Genomic DNA, 16,571 nt, shown 5'->3' with positions numbered 1-16,571 from the left:
ATGTCACCAAGGGCTCCGACACCGGCGGGTAAACAAACAGCTTTAATGTGGATCAACATTAAACAGGTCGGGTTGACCTCATGACACCTCTTGCAGACCAGACCAGACCGCCCCAGGAACACTTGACCACTGGCCTGGGCTCTGATTGGACTGGACAGTAAAGGTCAACCTGGAGGTCAACCTGGTTCCAACAATCAACAGTCAAAAAACTCATTTAAATAATTAGCAAAAAGAAACAAATTAGGGCAAAATAAAAGGAGGAGAATACGAAGAAGAAAAAGAAGAAGAAAAAGTAGAAGAAGTAGCAGGAGGAGGAGCAGGAATATAAACTGGTTAATGACCATCATGTAATAAAGCATTGAGTGATGGACCAATCAGAGTCTCTGCTATTGCTGCTGGGGGGGTCCGTCGGGTAGCCCCTCCCACTGGCTGTGATGTCACGGGCAAGAGTCCAGCGGGGGCGGGGATCCGTCAGACAGTGCCTCCCACTGGCTGTGATGTCACGGGTGGGGGGGTCTCAGCATGAGAGCAGAGCCCAGCTCGTCAGGGGGCGGGTCCCCGCTGAAAAGAGGCTCCCCCTCCAGCTCCAGCAGCGAGGGCAGGTCGGCCCCACCCTCGGCCAGCGTGATTGGCTCGGGGAGCAGGAGGGGCGTGGCCGTGTAATGCACCAGCTGCTTCCCTGGACCAATCAGAGAGCAGCAGGGAGTCAAGTCAGTCAGTAAGCCAGCACTAAAGAGAGACACACACACGAGCGTGTTACCTTGGCTGTTACTGTTGCTGTTCTCGTCACCTCCTCTAGGGGTGTCTCCAAACAGCAGCTGAGAGAAAACAGTCACATTACACAGTTATGACATCACAACGCGTGCGCGCACACACACACACACACACACACACACACACACACACACACACACACACAGACTTTAAACTCACTGTGTCCAAACTGTCGATGTCAAAGTCTGCAGTCGGTCCAGGTGAGCTGAAAAACTAAACACACAAACGTGAGTATGTACACACACACACACACACAGACACACACAGACAAACACTGACCTCCATGAGCGGCGAGGGGTCGAAGGTGAAAGTTTGTGTGTTCAAGATGCTCTGCAGGTTCTCCAGACTGGTGTCAATGCAGTCCACATGGTCCGACAGTTGGGACCTGGCGCGCGCGCACACACACACACACACACACACACACACACACACACACACACACACACGTTTGTCCACCACCAACCCACACAGCGTCTGACATTTAGTGGGAGAGCTAACCTGTGTGTGTGTGTGTGTGTGTGTGTGTGTGTGTGTGTGTGTGTGTGTGTGTGCTGGTGTGTATGCTGGTGTCCCTGGTCTCCACTCACTTCTGGGCCTCTGCAGCTCCTCGTGCTGCTGGGCTCCACCGTAAAGTCCTCATGTGATCTCTGAACGGAGGGAGACAGCAGCCTTTACCCACAGCACGCTGACCACTAGCCCCAGCTAGCCCAGCTTAGCACCAGCTAAGACCTGGCTAGCTGGCTCGCTAGCTCTCAGGTTAACAGCCTGACATTAGCCTCCATGCTAACTGCTAGCCAGCCCGGCAACTCCCAGTCGTGTTAATTCTGGACTGTTTAGCCCTGCCCACAATGTGCCCTTATTTGGAGGTAGGTGTCGGCCCGGTGGTGGGTGGAGCTGACAGGTGGAGGTGTGTGTGTGTGTGCCTGTTTGTGTGTGTGTGTGTGTGCGTTAGGGCTGTGCGGTATACCAGTTCGTACCGAAAACCGGCCTTTATTTCCGTTACGATATGAATTTTTCATACAGCGCTATCCCGGTGAGTTGCCCAAACAACGTCCGGAACATGCGTGGTGGGAAAGTGTTTCAGCGGGGACCCATTTCACCGCTGCACACCAACAACACGGCGTGTACACAGATAAGTTTTGACCCGAGAATGGCTGCCGGCAAGAGCTCTCAAAGCGAAGCACACGTTGTTGACCCAGAGGAACGAATACCAAAAAGAGGAGCCACGTCTGTGGTTTGGAAGTTCTTTGGCTTTAAAAGGTCGGACGTGGACCAAACAACTATCTTTTCCAAATGCTGTCAAGCAAAAGTGGTAGCCGGCGGTGGTAACACAATTTGCTTCACCACCTTAGCCGCAAAACACGTTTTAGAGTACCAGGAATGTAGTAAGCTAAGCTCCGCACGCTCCACATCCACAGCTCAATCTGCAAGTAGGAGTCAGACGTCCATTCAAGACGCTTTCGCTAAAGGGACTGCATATGAGAAAATTCTTAAGCGACATAATTACTGGAAGTTGAAAACTATTTATTGTTCATTTGTTAAGATATTGTGTAGCTCAATTGAATGGAGGGTCAGTTGAAAAGTCTTAAGTTTCAGAGAACAGGAATTTTCAATATTAACAATGTGCAATGTTTGTTGGTCTACAAAAGAAAGAAAATAGGTTTGATTCCTTTCCTAACCTAATACCAGTTGAAATACCTCATAGGATCTTCAATAATAATGATGGTTAACTGCACTGATTATGCAAACTCAGTTCAATAAAAATGTTCTATTTTGATTGCAACCATTGTCATTCTGATTACTGCCACCCTGTTGGCAACCATACTTTGAAGGGGTCATGCTTTTACCTATGGATGGACATAAAAAAACAAACATGATACAGCCCTTATGAGAGTAAAATGGGCTATTTAAAGTCAATCAACTGCAGTAATTATTTTCTTATTAGAAGAAAATGTGTGGAAGAACACTCTTGCATGAAAAAAAATACCGTCTAATACCTTGGAACCGATATGATTTTTAAAAAAAAAACGTGATATGAAAATGTTGTCATTCCGCCCAGCCCGAGTGTGTGTGTGTGTGTGTGTGTGTGTGTGTGAGACCCACCTGTCCAGGCAGGCCACGGTTTGGCACCTCCTCCCCGGCAACACGCCACCGCTGGAGCTGCCGGCAGGTGATTGGCTGGCTGCAGGAGGTGGGAGGGGCCCGGTGGAGCTCATCGCCACCAGGGGGCTCCCTGCTGCTGCACACACAGGAAGTGAGAGAGAATCACAGTGAAGTCCACCCCCTGTGATGTGAATGGGTGGTGGTGGATCAGCTGACCTGTGGTGGGCGGGCCTCCAGTGGAGGTGGAGGAGGGGGGGGGCGTGGTTTCCTCCTGCAGAATTGAGTTGATGAAGGTGGTGGGGGAGAGGGGCGTGTCCACAGGTGAGACCCCGCCCCCTCCAAACCCGGGACTGGACGGCTCCTCCTTCACACTGACTGGCTGCTTCAAACTGAAGGGGGGGAGGGGCAAAGGTCACCACCCGACACCTGACACCATTGTTACCTCTGACCTCTGGCCTCTGACCTTGAGTCCAGCAGGTGATCCCTAACCACCTCCTCCTCATCCTCCTCCTCCTCCTCCTCCTCCTCCTCCTCCCCCTCCCCTGCTATGGTGGGGGGCGTGGCGACCTCCGAGATGATTGGTCCAGAGGTCAGCAGGGAGTCTGGAGAGAAGAGATTGGCTGCCTGGAACCACACACACACACACACACACACACACACACACACACACACACACACACTGATGTCAATCTTCTATGATCATATTCATTGTGATTTTTGACAACATTCAAAGAAAAAGCAGCAGCTCACCTCCAATGAGAATGGTCGGCTATATTTGGGCATGGAGTGGGCGGAGCTTGAGTCGTTGAGCATCAGAGGGCTGAGGACACACGCACACACACACTCAGGTTGTCAGGAGACACATGGCAGCAGTGACAAGTGCTGCGTCTCAATTCAGGGTCAGCGCCCTTCAGACCGAGTGTCCTCCGTCTGAAGGAAGCGTTCTTCGAGGACCCAGCCTAGAAGGACGGACCAAACCCCGCCTCCCCGGTCACCACTCGGGACGGTCTAGCCTTCAGCGTATTTCCTCATTGCGTCACCGCCGTTCCCTCCTGCTGGCCAACCCCGGAAGTGACGTTTGTATAGCATCAAGCTAACCATTGGTTCTCCATCTAACGATGCCGTTGGATGATCAAATAAATAAAAACCCGATGTTAAAACTGGATACTTTATGTGAAACTTCAATACTTAAATTTATACGAAGTGTCTTTACCAGTACATGCCGTTAATTTCAGCTGACTTCCCAAGATCTCACGATGCTTTGCAGCAGCACGCAAAGCATCATGGGATACATAAGTAGGAAGGATAGTAGTGGTGCATCCTTGGAATCGGCTAAAACGAGTGCGTATTTCCGAGTACGCATTCCAAGCATCCTAAGCACCCTTGGGAATTGGGACGAGCCTTCGCGCAGTGCGATGACGCAACTTCCTTTCAAAAATGCGCACTTCAAGGATGCAGACCATGAATTGAGACACAGCAAGGAAGTGACAGGAAGTGACAAGAAGTCCTTCTGATGATAGAGGTGTTGAAGGACTCACAGCTTCCTCTTGACCCCCAGGATCCTGTTGGACTGGACCAGGGACACCAGGAACTGGATCAGCTGCAGGGAGACAGAGAGAGAGCCTTCAGACCAGAGAGACAAGGACCAGGACTGGACCAGGACCCGGACCAGGACTGGATCACTAGACCAGGACTGGACCAGGACTGTCTCACCTTGTTGACCACCTTCTGCTGTTGGTTGTGTTTCTGCCTCAGCAGCGCCACCTCCCTCCACAGGGCCTCGTTCTCACTGCAACACAGAGAATCGCACTGAGCTGCTGATGGCAGGCTCTGGTTCTAGTCCAGGACCAGAGGATCTTACTGTCTCATGGTGGCAATCCTGGAGTCGATGGTCTCCTGCTTGCCCTTCATCAGCTGGACGTCAGACAGGATTTTGTTGACCTCCTCAGTGGACATCTTCACCTCCTCCTGACGAACCGACGACACCTGCAGCAGCCAGCAGGGGGCAGTGATGAGCAGGCAGGAAGACAGACAAGTCAGGGGTAGATCCTCAAAAAAGGGCGCGCAGCGCTAAAATGCGGTGCATTTTGCGGCAGGATTGCGCCCGCAATTTGCGCCACAGATGCGGGTATCCACTAGGGTTTTGTGCTAATGACATGCAGGCGCAAACACGCCCACGAATGCGGCACCTGAAACAGGTGCGAATGTTGCGGTCTGGCAACCCAAGAGCAGTTTGCGCCAAAGGTTGTTCGTGAGTGCGTGTGCTTGACAGCGAAACTCTGCTCGGATAAAAAGCGCTCCTGTGCGCGCCTGGCATTACGATGCAAGACACGTTAGTCACCAACACCTGAGTACCATTTGTATTTTTCACAGCCTATCTAAAATATTGGCATATATACTGTAGTCTATGCCGATCTATATGTAAGATTTGGGCAGCCATATATATATTTCAGGCTTTTCAGAGAGTGAAGTTTCACTCAGAAGCAAGAAACACTTTGACAGACAGAAGCTGCGCCTGGTTTTGGCTGGCGGTGGTTCCGTCTGTCAAACTGCGCGCGGACACAAGCGCAAACTCTTTCTGGATCTGCCGCTGCTTGAATGAGGCATATTTGCATAGAAGGGGGTGTCATTTTGCGCGTAATGACTAATTTAAATACATTCAAATGAGGCTGGCGCGATATTTTCACGTTTGTGTCCCCTCTGTGGATCGGAATCATCGTTTTTGGCGCTGTTTACACAGATTTTCAGGCGCAAAAGCCGCGCAATCACTTTGTGGATCTACCCCTAAGTGTGTGTGTGTATGGTGCTGCTCCACCTACAGTGGTGACTTTGCGCTTGATGTTCTCCAGCAGGTTCTCCTGCCCCCGCAGGAAGAACGGGTGCTGGAACTCTGTGTCATCCCTCTCTGGCTTCACCAGACCACCCTGCTCAATGTGGACCACCTTCCTGAAACCATCTGCTCACACACACACACACACACACACACACACACACACACACACACACACACACACACACAAGCTCAGCCAAGAAGACCATCAGAAGATGATGGTGATGGTGATGAGGAGGAAGAGGAAGAAGGGAAGAAGTGTAACCACTCACACATGTTGAGCTGTCGGATGAAGCTAGCCATGTTGTTGTGCTTGAAGAACTTTGGTAGAACCTCTTTGGAGAAACGGCCCTGGTCAAACACATGGAAGCTGGTTCCACTCTGAGGAGACACACACACACACACACATCATCATCATCATCATCGTCGTCGTCGTCGTCGTCGTCATCATCACTCTAAAGACGCAACAACAAGGAACAATTTCCGGGTACTTTCTTCCACGGAGGTTATATGATTGACACCGAGGGCTGTGATTCGCTGAGGACAGGCTAACTGTCTGTCTCATGGTGCATTATGCTGATGCTACACTGGAAGTTGTTGTGATGCTCCTCCAGGTCGGCCAGCGAGCCAACGGCCCCTCTGCAGTGCAGTGCAGATCGGCTGCCGGCTGTCTCAGTCCGGCTAGGTGCTCCCCGGGGAGCCGCTCAGCTGTCTGTCCGTGTTGACTGACGGACACGAGCAGCTGGGCACCACCACCACCACTACAGTGTGTGTGTGTGTGTGTGTGTGTGTGTGTGTGTGTGTCTGGGCTCGAGCCGAACCGCGGTTAGCCAATTAGCCATCAGCTAATTAGCTCCGACGTGACGCCCAAAACAACCACCGCGTGACTAAACAATACATACTGTAGAGACTTGCCCGCTGCATCTTTGTCTATAACTAAACTCAGCTAGGCTATGCTAGGCTAAAGTGTGTGTGTGTGTGTGTGTGTGTGTGTGTGTGTGTGTGTGTGTGTGTACCGGGCTCCAGCAGATGAGCGGGTCGGTGTCCGGGTCCTCCACCAGGGTCCACAGCTTGGTGAGGAAGGCCGGGACATTGGCGCCGCTCAGCACCGCCCCTGCGCCTCCTCCCAGGTGATCCATGACGGTGACGCAAATCAAACACACCTCGGTCAAAAATTAAAAAATAATCAAACAATCGGGGCTACGCGCAGCAGCTAATCCAGCGATGGCCACGGCTAGCCTGCTGCTAGCACCATCTGCTCTCGGGAGGGAGATGGGGGAGAAGTATCCGCAGAAGCGACTGAAGAACGGCGCACAGAACCGGGCCGCGGAGTGATCCGGACCCAGCGGCGCTTGGTTCCGATTCTAGACTCCAGACTAAAGCTACTTTCCCCCGAGTTGGCTGGCCGGATTGGATCAGTACAAACTTGGCCCGTGGAAAATTCCAACAAATCCGATGCAATGACCAACTGCGTAGCTAAATGCCGGGCGCGTTGTAATGACGTCAAGGACACAGACTGCGAAGAAGGGCCCCGTGGGTAAACAAACGGAACCGCACGAGAAAAGCCGAATGTTCGGAGACGCTGAAACACCTGGAAACAAAAGGTGTATAAACCAGGTGTATATACATACATACATAAACATACATACATACATACATACATACATACATACATACATACATACATACACAAATATATATATATACATATATATATATATATATATATATATATATATATATATATATATATATATATATATATATATATATATATATATATATATATATATATATATTTATTTATTTATTTATTTATTTATAAAGTCAAACAGAATCCGATAAAAAAAAAAAAAAAAAAAAAAACAGACACGTCACCGGGACACGTGACTGCGCCGCCGGAAGGCAAGAGTACCGAACTGCAGGGACGTCTTAAAACTTCACAGTTGCAGTGAATGTTTACGGCGACTCGTCGTAAACGTCGAATCGTTACGTCATCAAACACGGAAACGGTCTCATAACGTGCTTCACAACTTCACACACAAAAAAACACAAAAGTTTTCACCCTTCGACATGGCAGCAGCGCGCCATGGCCGCTTCCGACCACTGGGGGCGCCACTCAGAATCCTTGTCGGCTGAACAGACTAGTGCCCTCTGAACTCGAAGAGCCACACGTGCAGCTGGGCTGGGTGAGGGAGAGCAGCAGCAGTAGCAGCAGCAGCAGCGGAGGAAGAGGAGGAATAATGGGAAGGATTGAAGAGAGGGAAGAGGGCAGAAAAGCCTCGCAGAAGAGCGAGAAGAAGAAGAGGAGCAAAGAAGAAGAAGAGCAGGAGGAGGAGCAGCAGGAGGTGAGAGAGGAGCGCGGAGGAGTTAGCTTAGCATGCTAAGAGGCACGGCAACAGGCTGCTCCTGCGTCCCAGTACCGGTCCACACCGGGACCCGGACCGGGAGTATGTCCGGCTGGTGCTGAGCTCGTTTCGGTACCGGAGGCTCCAGGCTGACGCTGTAAACAGTTATCTTAGTGCTAGCACCAACAACAACTGCTGTTTGTCATGGTGAACAACCGAGTATAACCAAGTCGTTCCGATGTTTTTGGTTTTGTTTTGCTGTTGAGGCTGAAGAGCTTCTGCTCCACTGATGTTCTCCTCAGATCTTCCAGGTCCAGCAGAAGCTCGATGGTGAGGAGGATGAAGAAGATCTCTCAGACAGCGAGGACAGTGTCTTCTCAGGACTGGAGGAGTCCGGCAGTGACAGTGAGGTGGAGGAGGAGGAGGAGGAGGAGGAGGGATCACATGGACCTGATGATGATGAAGAAGATGATGGTGGTGGTGACCTCATGGTGGAGCCAAAGCAGGTAGAACTCCATCTGTGGTGGCATGGCTGACATGCAAATACATTGTTCTTCCTCCTGTAGAAATTCATCTGGTTGTGTTGTACCTGCAGGTAGAGGAGCCAGTAGAGGATGATGAGAAGAAGATGAAGGTGGTAGAGGAGCAGCAGAACGAGTATGAACAGGACTCTTCAGACGAGGAGGTGAGGATATCCAGGTCCTTTCTGTTCCTTCAGGTTTTCAGTGGTTCTCTGGTTGACAGTCCATGTTCTCTGCTCCGGCTCCTGCTGGTGCTGCAGGACATCAGGAACACGGTGGGGAACATCCCCATGGAGTGGTACAAGGACTTCCCTCACATTGGCTACAACCTGGACGGCAAGAAGATCTACAAGCCAATTAGGAGCAAGGATGAGCTGGACGACTTCTTGGACAAGATGGAGAACCCCGACTACTGGTGAGCACCGCTAGCCTGGCCTGGCCTAGCCTAGATGAGCTTAGTATACTGCTCTCTTGTCTGCTAGAACAGCATTTCTCAACTGGTGGGTGGCAACCCAAAAGTGGGTCACGGAGCTGTTTTGATTGGGTCTTTGCGACTTTGTGAGGAAGAAACAAAAATGCTGATGGTCCTGAGACTGCAGTGCCAGCAGTGGAGAAGCAGAAGGTGGTACTAACATGCTAATGTGCTAACAGGAAGACAGTCCAGGATAAGCAGACAGGCCGGGATGTTGTGCTGTCGGACCAGCAGGTGGAGCTGGTGAACCGGCTGCAGAAAGGCCAGTTTGGAGACGTTAACTTTGACGAGTACCAGGTGAGAAGGTCACGTGACCCATGGTTCCAGCTGTCTGTCAGCCCTGGCCTCACCCCCTGAACCTAGCTCACCCCCTGCTCCTCCTCCAGCCTCAGGTGGAGATGTTCAGCAGCGAGGTGATGCTCCACCCAGTCACCAGCCGGCCAGAGCACAAGCGCAGCTTCATACCGTCGCTGCTGGAGAAGGAGAAGGTGTCGAGGCTGGTGCACGCTATCAAGATGGGCTGGATCCAGCCCCGCAAGGTGCAGGACACCAGCTCCTCCACCCAGCGCTACTACGACCTGTGGGCCGGAGACCACTCGTCCATCCTGGCCAGACACAAGATGCACCTGCCCGCCCCCAAGATGCCCCTGCCTGGACACCACGAGTCCTACAACCCCCCACCAGAGTACCTCTTCTCTGAGCAGGAGGTACCTGTCTGTCTGACTGTCTCAACACCCGACTGTCTAACAACCTGACTGTCTAACAACCCCCCACCAGAGTACTCTGAGCAGGAGGTACCTGTCTGTCTCAACACCTCTTGTCTGTATGACTGTCTGACCACCTTTCTGTCTGTATGACTTTCTTTTTGACCACCTATCTGTCTGTCTGTCTGTCTGTCTCAACATCTGTCTGTGTGTCTCAACACCTGTCTGTATGACTGTCTGACCACCTGCCTAACCCTAACCCTAACCAGGAGGTACCAATCTGTCTCACCTTCTATCTGTCCACCTGAGTACCTGTTCTCCAAGCAGAAGTTGCCTTCTCCTCTCTGCTTCTCTGACTCCCTGCCTGTCTTACTGTCTCCCCCCACCTTTCTTACTCCCTGCAGCGGGCGGTGTGGGAGCAGCAGGACCCTGAGGACAGGAAGTACCCCTTTGTTCCCAAGAAGTTCTCCAGCCTGCGCCAGGTTCCTGCCTTCTCCACCTTCATCCACGAGAGGTTTGAGCGCTGCCTCGACCTCTACCTCTGTCCCCGCCAGAGGAAGATGAGGGTGAGACACCTCACCCAGCCAGCCAATTAGGACGTCCCACTGCACTGAGCCCTGTCTGACCTACCTGTCCTCCTGTCTGTCTGTGCAGGTTAACGTCAACCCAGAGGATCTGATCCCAAAGCTGCCCAAACCCAAAGACCTGCAGCCGTTCCCAACAACACAGTCCCTGGTACACAAACACACACACACACACACACACACACACACACACACACACACAGAGCCAGTGTGATGTTCTACCTGTGTGTCCTCAGGTGTATCGAGGTCACAGTGGGCTGGTCAGATCCATCAGTGTGTCACCATCTGGACAGTGGCTGGCCTCAGGTAGGGTGTGTGAGTGTGTGTTAATGTGTATGTGTGTGTGTGTGTGGGTGTGTTAATATGTGTGTGTGTGTGTCTGTACGTGCAGGTAGTGACGACGGCTCAGTGCGGTTCTGGGAGGTGTGTTCGGCTCGCTGCATGAAGACGGTCCAGGTGGGCGGAGCTGTGAAGAGCGTCGCCTGGAACCCCAACCCAGCTGTCTGTCTGCTGGCCGTCGCCCTGTAGGAACCACCTGTCTGTCTGTCTGTCTGTCTGTCTCTGTCTGCTGACTGTCTGCTGGCTGTCACCCTGTAGGAACCATCTGTCTGTCTGTCTGCTGACTGTCTGTCTGCTGGCTGTCACCCTGTAGGAACCACCTGTTTTTCTGTCGGCTGTTGCTCTGTAGGAACCACCTGACTGTCTAACTGTCTGACTGTCTTTCCTACCATCTCACCCTCCCCCCAGCGACTCGGTGGTGCTGATCCTGTCTCCCGCCCTGGCAGACAGACAGGTGGTCTCTGCGTCAGACAGACTGCTGTCTCCGTCTCAGGAGGCGGAGCCTGCGGAGGCGGCCAATCTGGTGACCTGGAGCGATGGGGAGGGGGAGGAGCTTCAGCAGGGGATCCGCCTCAAGATCCTCCACCCCAAGGTGACAGGAGCCACATGTTGTACCACACTCACTCACTCACTTACACACACACTCCCGGGCTCACTCTCTCTCTCTCGCTCGCTCTCTCTCTCTCTCTCTCTCTCTCAGGCCGTCCAGCAGGTGGCGTGGCACTCTAAGGGTGACTACCTGTCGTCGGTGATGTCGGACCACAGCAGCCACCTGCAGGTGCTAGTGCACCAGGTGTCTCGGAGGCGAAGCCAGAACCCGTTCCGCCGGGGTCGTGGTGCGGTGCAAAGCGTGTGCTTCCACCCGCTGCGGCCCTACTTCCTGGTGGCCACGCAGCGCTGCGTCCGCATCTACAACCTGCTCAAGCAGGAGCTCAGCAAGAAGCTGCAGGCCAACTGCAAGTGGATCTCCAGCATGGCTGTGCACCCTGGGGGTGAGCATCACCACCACCTTCCCCACCTCCACCACCACCACCAACACCTTCACCTTCCCCACCACCACCACCACCACCTTCACCTTCCCCACCACCACCACCACCACCACCTTCACCTTCCCCACCACCACCACCTTCACCACTTCCTTCACCACCTCCATCACCTTCACCACCTCCATCACCACCATCACCACCACCACCACCTTCACCACCTTCACCACCTCCATCACCACCACCACCACCACCTTCAGCACAACCCCCACCATCTTCACCACCTCCACAACCTCCAGCACTTCCATGACCTCTACCGCCTCCATCTCCACCACCACCACCTCCTGGGGGACACCACAGCCCACTGCCAGATCACACACAGCTAGACCACACCCACAATGACATCATACCCTTAATGAAGATATCCCTACCTCTAGACCACGCCCACGCCAGGATAAATGTGTGGTGGTGAAGTTCTGGTGACATCACAGCTGTCTTTCCTGCTGTCTGTCTGTCTGCAGGTGACCATGTAATCATTGGTAGCTACGACTGCAGGCTGAGCTGGTTCGACCTGGACCTCTCCACCAAGCCCTACAGGATGCTACGGTGGGCCGTGCTCTCACTGGGGTTGGGGAGTCACTGTAGGTCTCTAGAGGTCAACCTAACCCCCCCACCCCCCTCCTCTTTCTCTCTGTGTACAGACACCATAAGAAGGCGGTGAGGGGCGTGGCCTTCCACCGCACCTACCCTCTGCTGGCCTCGGCGTCTGACGACGGCTCCGTCATCGTCTGCCACGGCACCGTCTACAAGTAGGGCTCCCCCTGCTGGCCCCTGGCTATCACTGCACCAAGCTCACGCTGAGCTCACACTCTAACACTGCTGCTCCTCCCCCCACAGCGACCTGCTCCAGAACCCCCTCATTGTCCCCGTCAAGGTGCTCCGAGGTCACGTGACCACCCACGACCTGGGTGTCCTGGATGTGACCTTTCACCCCACGCAGCCCTGGGTCTTCTCGTCGGGCGCCGACGCCACCATCCGCCTCTTCACCTGACCGCCCTGACTCCCTACACCTTTCTTTGTTGTTTTTAAATAAAGACGAACTTGCTAACGTGTGTGTGTGTGTGTGTGTGTGTGTGTGTGTGTGTGTGTGTGTGTGTGTGTGTGTGTGTGTGTGTGTGTGTGTGTGTGTGTGTGTGTGTGTGTGTGTGTGTGTGTGTGTGTGTGTGTGTGTGTGTGTGTGTGTGTGGTTCTGTTTAATAATATCTACAGTCCCGTGAAAAAGTATTTCCCCCTTCCTGATTCTGTTTTTTTTGCATATTTCTCACACACAATGGTTTCAGATCATCAAACCAATTTTAATGTCACACAGAGACAGCCCAAGGAAATACAAAATGCAGTTTTTAAATGATGATTTAATTTATTAAGGTACAAAAAAAATCCAAACCTATCTGCCCCTATGTGAAAAAGTAATTGCCCCCTGAACCTAATAACGGGTTTTGCCACTCTTGGCAGCAATAATTGAAATCAAGCACTTGCAATAATTGGTGATGAGTCTTTCACATCGCTGTGGAAGAATTTTGGCCCACTCTTTGCAGAAATGCTTCAACTCTGCCATATTGGAGGGTTTTCTCACACCTTCCAAAAAGTTAAATTTTTGACTCATCAGTCCACAGAATGTTTTTACAAAATTCTTGAGGATCATCAAGATGTTTTTTGGCAAATGTGAGTTGAGCCTTTGTGTTCTTTTTTGACAGCAGTGGTTTTTGCCTGGGAACTCTCCCAGTGTCTTTCTGATGGTAGAGTCGTGAACACTGACCTGAACTGAGGTCAGCGAGGCCTGCAGTTCTTTGGATGTTGCTCTAGGTTCTTTTGTGACCTCCTGGATGAGTCGTCGTTGCACTCTTGGAGTAATTTTAGTCGGTCGACCACTTTCCAGACTGATAGATTTCAATCACCTTTTTTTTTGTATCGTGGCATGATGCGTTTGTTTCTTGAGACCTTATAGCTTATTTCACTTTGTCTGACAGGTTCTATTTAAGTGATTTCTTGATTCAACAAATGTGGTGGTAATCTGGTTTGGGTGTGGCCTGTGAAATTGAACTCAGCTTTCCCAAAAATGTAGTTAGTCACAGTTACTTTGTGATTTAACAAGGGGTGGCAATTAATTTTTCACATAGAGCCAGATAGGTTTGTAATTTTTTCCCCCCCTTGGTAAATTAAATAATCATTTAAAAACAGCATTTTATATTGCCTTGGGTTGTCTCTGTGTGATATTAAAATTGGTTTGATGAACTGAAACCTTTGTGTGTGATAAATATGCCAAGAAAGAAGGAAGGGGGCACTGTACATCCTTAATATTCTAAATGAATATCACAGCGCCACCACTCGGAGAACCGTCGCTGCTCCAGTTCAAATCCGCCTGTGTTGTTGTTGTTGTTGTTGCTGCTGTTGGCGTCCAGCAGAGGGGCCCCCACCACCACCAGCAGTACAGCTGGCACTGCAGTGCGGTCGGAATCTTTTACTTTGGAAAACAGACAGGAAGTGACTTCTAGTTGCTGGTTTCCGGCGGAACCTGGAGGAGCAAAACGGCACCATGCAGGTGGAGGAGCGGCTGGTTCCGAGCCGGGAGGACTGTGTCTACACCAGCTGCTACTGGTGAACTGCCGCCCGAACCGACCCTAACCCCCGCATTGACACTCTGCTAAGCTTTTATGACGCCTGGCAGTGACGTCGCGTCACCTGCAGAGCAGACCAGATCTGTATTATTTTCAAAAACACGCATTAAATTTCTCGCGATATTTTAAATGCCTCGGTGACATTTTGCTCGGTTTTACCGCCACTTTTATCCCAAGAACAAAGTTCGTTGTCGGCAATTAAACACCACACAGAGGAAAACAAACTGATGCTTCTTCTACGGTGTGTCGGCCTAGACTCCTCCAAGACATGTTGCTGCTGCCCCCTACCGCTCAACTGCAGCGTCATATGTGTACACTATATATCGTCAGCCTAATCATTTCTTTTTTGTTGCAAAATTGTGATATCTGGCTTAAATTACCAATGTGCTTGCTATATATATAATTATTGATATTTAACTTATATGTATCATTATATATATATATATATATATATATATATATATATATATATATATATATATATATGTGTATATATATATATATATATATATATATCTCACTAATTATATGTATTATTATTATCATTATTATTATTATTATTATTATAACTTTAGACTGTCGTTGTGTTGGTCCCACATAGATGGTAAAGAGATCTGATTGGCTGCTGAGGTTTGGATGTGTAGATACTGACTGCTGTTGTATTATGTTGTGTGTGTGTGTGTGTGTGTGTGTGTGTGTGTGTGTGTCCTGCAGTGAGGAGAACGTGTGGAAGCTGTGTGAGTTTGTGAGGGACCAGAGGACGACGCCGCTGGACCAGCTGCTGGTCGTCTTCATCTCCAACGCCAGCAGGATGGTGAGATTCACCAACCAGCAGCTTCAGCTCCTCTGAGGAGCTCCATGTGACCTTGTCCATGTGTGTCCTTCTCCCTCTGACCTCCTCCTCATGTTCCTCAGGTTCCTCTGTGGAGACAGAAGTCTGGACGAGGAGACCAGCCTGTCATCTGGGTGTGTGATGTCACTTCCTGTGTGAGAGCAGGATCGCCTGCTGTGTGTGTGTGTCCAGCCAATGAGTGAGCAGGAGATGTTGTTGCAGGACTACCATGTGGTGCTGCTGCAGGTGAGCCCGGGGGCGGAGCCTCTGGTCTATGACCTGGACTCAGACCTGCTGTTCCCCTGCAGCCTGCAGCAGTATGGAGCTGAAGCCCTGCGCTCAGACCTGCACATCAAGACCCCCTACCACAGGTAGCACGCACAGACACACACACATACACACACACACACACACACATCAAGACCCTCCACCACAGGTAGCACACACACACACACACACACACCCTGATCTCCAGGCTTCCCCTGGACTCTGGAGGAAGTGACGTCGTCATCATGATGGTGGTGGTGGCTGGAGGAAGTGACATCCTGGTGGTCTTCCTGCCTGACAGAAAGTTGCGAGTGGTGTCGGGTGACTGCTTCCTGTCCAACTTTGCGTCCGACCGCTCCCACATGAGGAACGCCGACGGTTCCTGGAAGATGCCGCCGCCCCGCTACCCCCCCATTCACACCGCAGGTAAGCTGACCCCCGCGACCTTTGACCTCCTGCTCCCCAGATCATGTGACTTGTCTGACCCTTCCACTCCCCCCACAGAGAGCCAGATGAACCTGGATGACTTCATCAGTATGAGTGGTGGCGGCTGGGGGCGGGTCTTCAACCTGGACCACTTCCTGCACAGGTTCCTGGGAGTCACGCCCACTTCCTCTGCAGCTGCAGCAGCAGCAGCAGCAGCAGCCACATCCTTTACATCCTCCTAGCAGCAGCAGACCGATAAATTGTTTTCTATTTTTAACATTTATTATTATATTATTATATTAATTATAATATAATAATAGTAATTATTCATATTATATATTATCTACTATATATGTTGCCATATCATTATCATTATTATTACTATTATTTCTATGTATATATGTTAACGGGGTTGACAGACTGGCAGCGAGCTGTTGCTGAGCTGAGCTGATCCGGCAGAGGGCGCTGTGTGAGAACGACCACTGTGTGTGTGAGCAGTTGTACAGTATATGTTGTTCCAAGGACGTCTTTCACTGACTGACCAATGAAATAACGCATTCAAATGGAGATAAACACGCTGATATTTGATGTTTGAGCCTCATTTTCAAAAAGGTCAGATAAACTTGAACACGTTTATATGGTCCCGTATAAAGAAAGAAAGGAAGGTACTCAGTACTGCTAGTAGTGCCGTTTTGTTTCCAAGTCATCTGTTT

The 16,571-nt window shown here is 51.0% G+C and overlaps 3 protein-coding genes across 7 annotated transcripts in view; 2 read left to right on the top strand and 1 right to left on the bottom strand.

The window, feature by feature from the left end:
- Positions 1-24: 24 nt before the first annotated feature.
- hsf1 (heat shock transcription factor 1) lies at positions 25-7,299 on the bottom strand. Of its 4 annotated transcripts, none has more exons than XM_076011376.1 (15): positions 6,724-7,299; positions 5,980-6,088; positions 5,697-5,833; positions 4,739-4,863; positions 4,591-4,666; positions 4,416-4,477; positions 3,628-3,697; positions 3,341-3,501; positions 3,094-3,266; positions 2,878-3,010; positions 1,362-1,421; positions 1,054-1,159; positions 934-987; positions 761-818; positions 25-679 (listed from the first exon to the last, which is right to left on the bottom strand). In XM_076011376.1, the coding sequence occupies exons 1-15, from the start codon at positions 6,844-6,846 to the stop codon at positions 501-503; spliced, it is 1,626 nt and encodes a 541-aa protein (XP_075867491.1). In that variant the 5' UTR covers positions 6,847-7,299; the 3' UTR covers positions 25-500. The 4 variants fall into 4 exon arrangements, with proteins under 4 accessions (XP_075867491.1, XP_075867490.1, XP_075867493.1 ...); XM_076011375.1 differs by having other exon boundaries at positions 2,878-3,013; positions 6,724-7,298; XM_076011378.1 differs by lacking the exon at positions 1,362-1,421.
- Positions 7,300-7,616: 317 nt separating this feature from the next.
- bop1 (BOP1 ribosomal biogenesis factor) overlaps positions 7,617-16,571 on the top strand; it is a 31,271-nt gene continuing 22,316 nt past the window's right edge. The window contains exons 1-15 of one of the 2 annotated variants that reach the window (XM_076011373.1): positions 7,617-8,055; positions 8,358-8,561; positions 8,651-8,740; positions 8,837-8,991; positions 9,228-9,345; positions 9,435-9,755; positions 10,157-10,318; positions 10,407-10,487; positions 10,573-10,642; positions 10,728-10,860; positions 11,084-11,267; positions 11,376-11,667; positions 12,180-12,264; positions 12,360-12,467; positions 12,556-12,715. In XM_076011373.1, the coding sequence (XP_075867488.1) occupies positions 7,951-8,055; positions 8,358-8,561; positions 8,651-8,740; positions 8,837-8,991; positions 9,228-9,345; positions 9,435-9,755; positions 10,157-10,318; positions 10,407-10,487; positions 10,573-10,642; positions 10,728-10,860; positions 11,084-11,267; positions 11,376-11,667; positions 12,180-12,264; positions 12,360-12,467; positions 12,556-12,709 (2,262 nt within the window). In that variant the 5' untranslated portion in view covers positions 7,617-7,950 and the 3' untranslated portion in view covers positions 12,710-12,715. Of the gene's footprint in view, positions 8,056-8,357; positions 8,562-8,650; positions 8,741-8,836; positions 8,992-9,227; positions 9,346-9,434; positions 9,756-10,156; positions 10,319-10,406; positions 10,488-10,572; positions 10,643-10,727; positions 10,861-11,083; positions 11,268-11,375; positions 11,668-12,179; positions 12,265-12,359; positions 12,468-12,555; positions 12,767-16,571 lie in introns of those variants that run through there. The other variant, XM_076011372.1, reaches the window with a different exon arrangement.
- ntaq1 (N-terminal glutamine amidase 1) lies at positions 14,156-16,446 on the top strand. Its single transcript, XM_076011379.1, has 6 exons — positions 14,156-14,313; positions 15,048-15,147; positions 15,249-15,299; positions 15,388-15,536; positions 15,734-15,858; positions 15,937-16,446. The coding sequence occupies exons 1-6, from the start codon at positions 14,252-14,254 to the stop codon at positions 16,098-16,100; spliced, it is 651 nt and encodes a 216-aa protein (XP_075867494.1). The 5' UTR covers positions 14,156-14,251; the 3' UTR covers positions 16,101-16,446.

Source organism: Nelusetta ayraudi, unplaced genomic scaffold, assembly GCF_046127955.1.
Source record: "Nelusetta ayraudi isolate G7.1 ecotype Tasmania unplaced genomic scaffold, CSIRO-AGI_Nayr_v1 ptg000135l, whole genome shotgun sequence".
In the NCBI taxonomy this organism is placed as follows: Eukaryota; Metazoa; Chordata; class Actinopteri; order Tetraodontiformes; family Monacanthidae; genus Nelusetta; species Nelusetta ayraudi.
The sequence above is the reverse complement of the archived record's forward strand: the minus strand, read 5'-3'. Positions and strand labels throughout refer to the sequence as shown.

Bases quoted from the DNA above. Each gene is read 5' to 3' on its own strand.
- hsf1 (XM_076011375.1), bottom strand. From the start codon at position 6,846: ATGGATCACCTGGGAGGAGGCGCAGGGGCGGTGCTGAGCGGCGCCAAT. The intron at 5,834-5,979 runs GTGAGTGGTTAC...GTGTGTGAGCAG, and splicing joins CATCCGACAGCTCAACATGT to ATGGTTTCAGGAAGGTGGTC. The intron at 1,160-1,361 runs GTGAGTGGAGAC...CGCGCGCGCCAG, and splicing joins GGAGCTGCAGAGGCCCAGAA to GTCCCAACTGTCGGACCATG.
- ntaq1 (XM_076011379.1), top strand. From the start codon at position 14,252: ATGCAGGTGGAGGAGCGGCTGGTTCCGAGCCGGGAGGACTGTGTCTAC. The intron at 15,148-15,248 runs GTGAGATTCACC...CATGTTCCTCAG, and splicing joins TCTCCAACGCCAGCAGGATG to GTTCCTCTGTGGAGACAGAA. The intron at 15,300-15,387 runs GTGTGTGATGTC...ATGTTGTTGCAG, and splicing joins GAGACCAGCCTGTCATCTGG to GACTACCATGTGGTGCTGCT.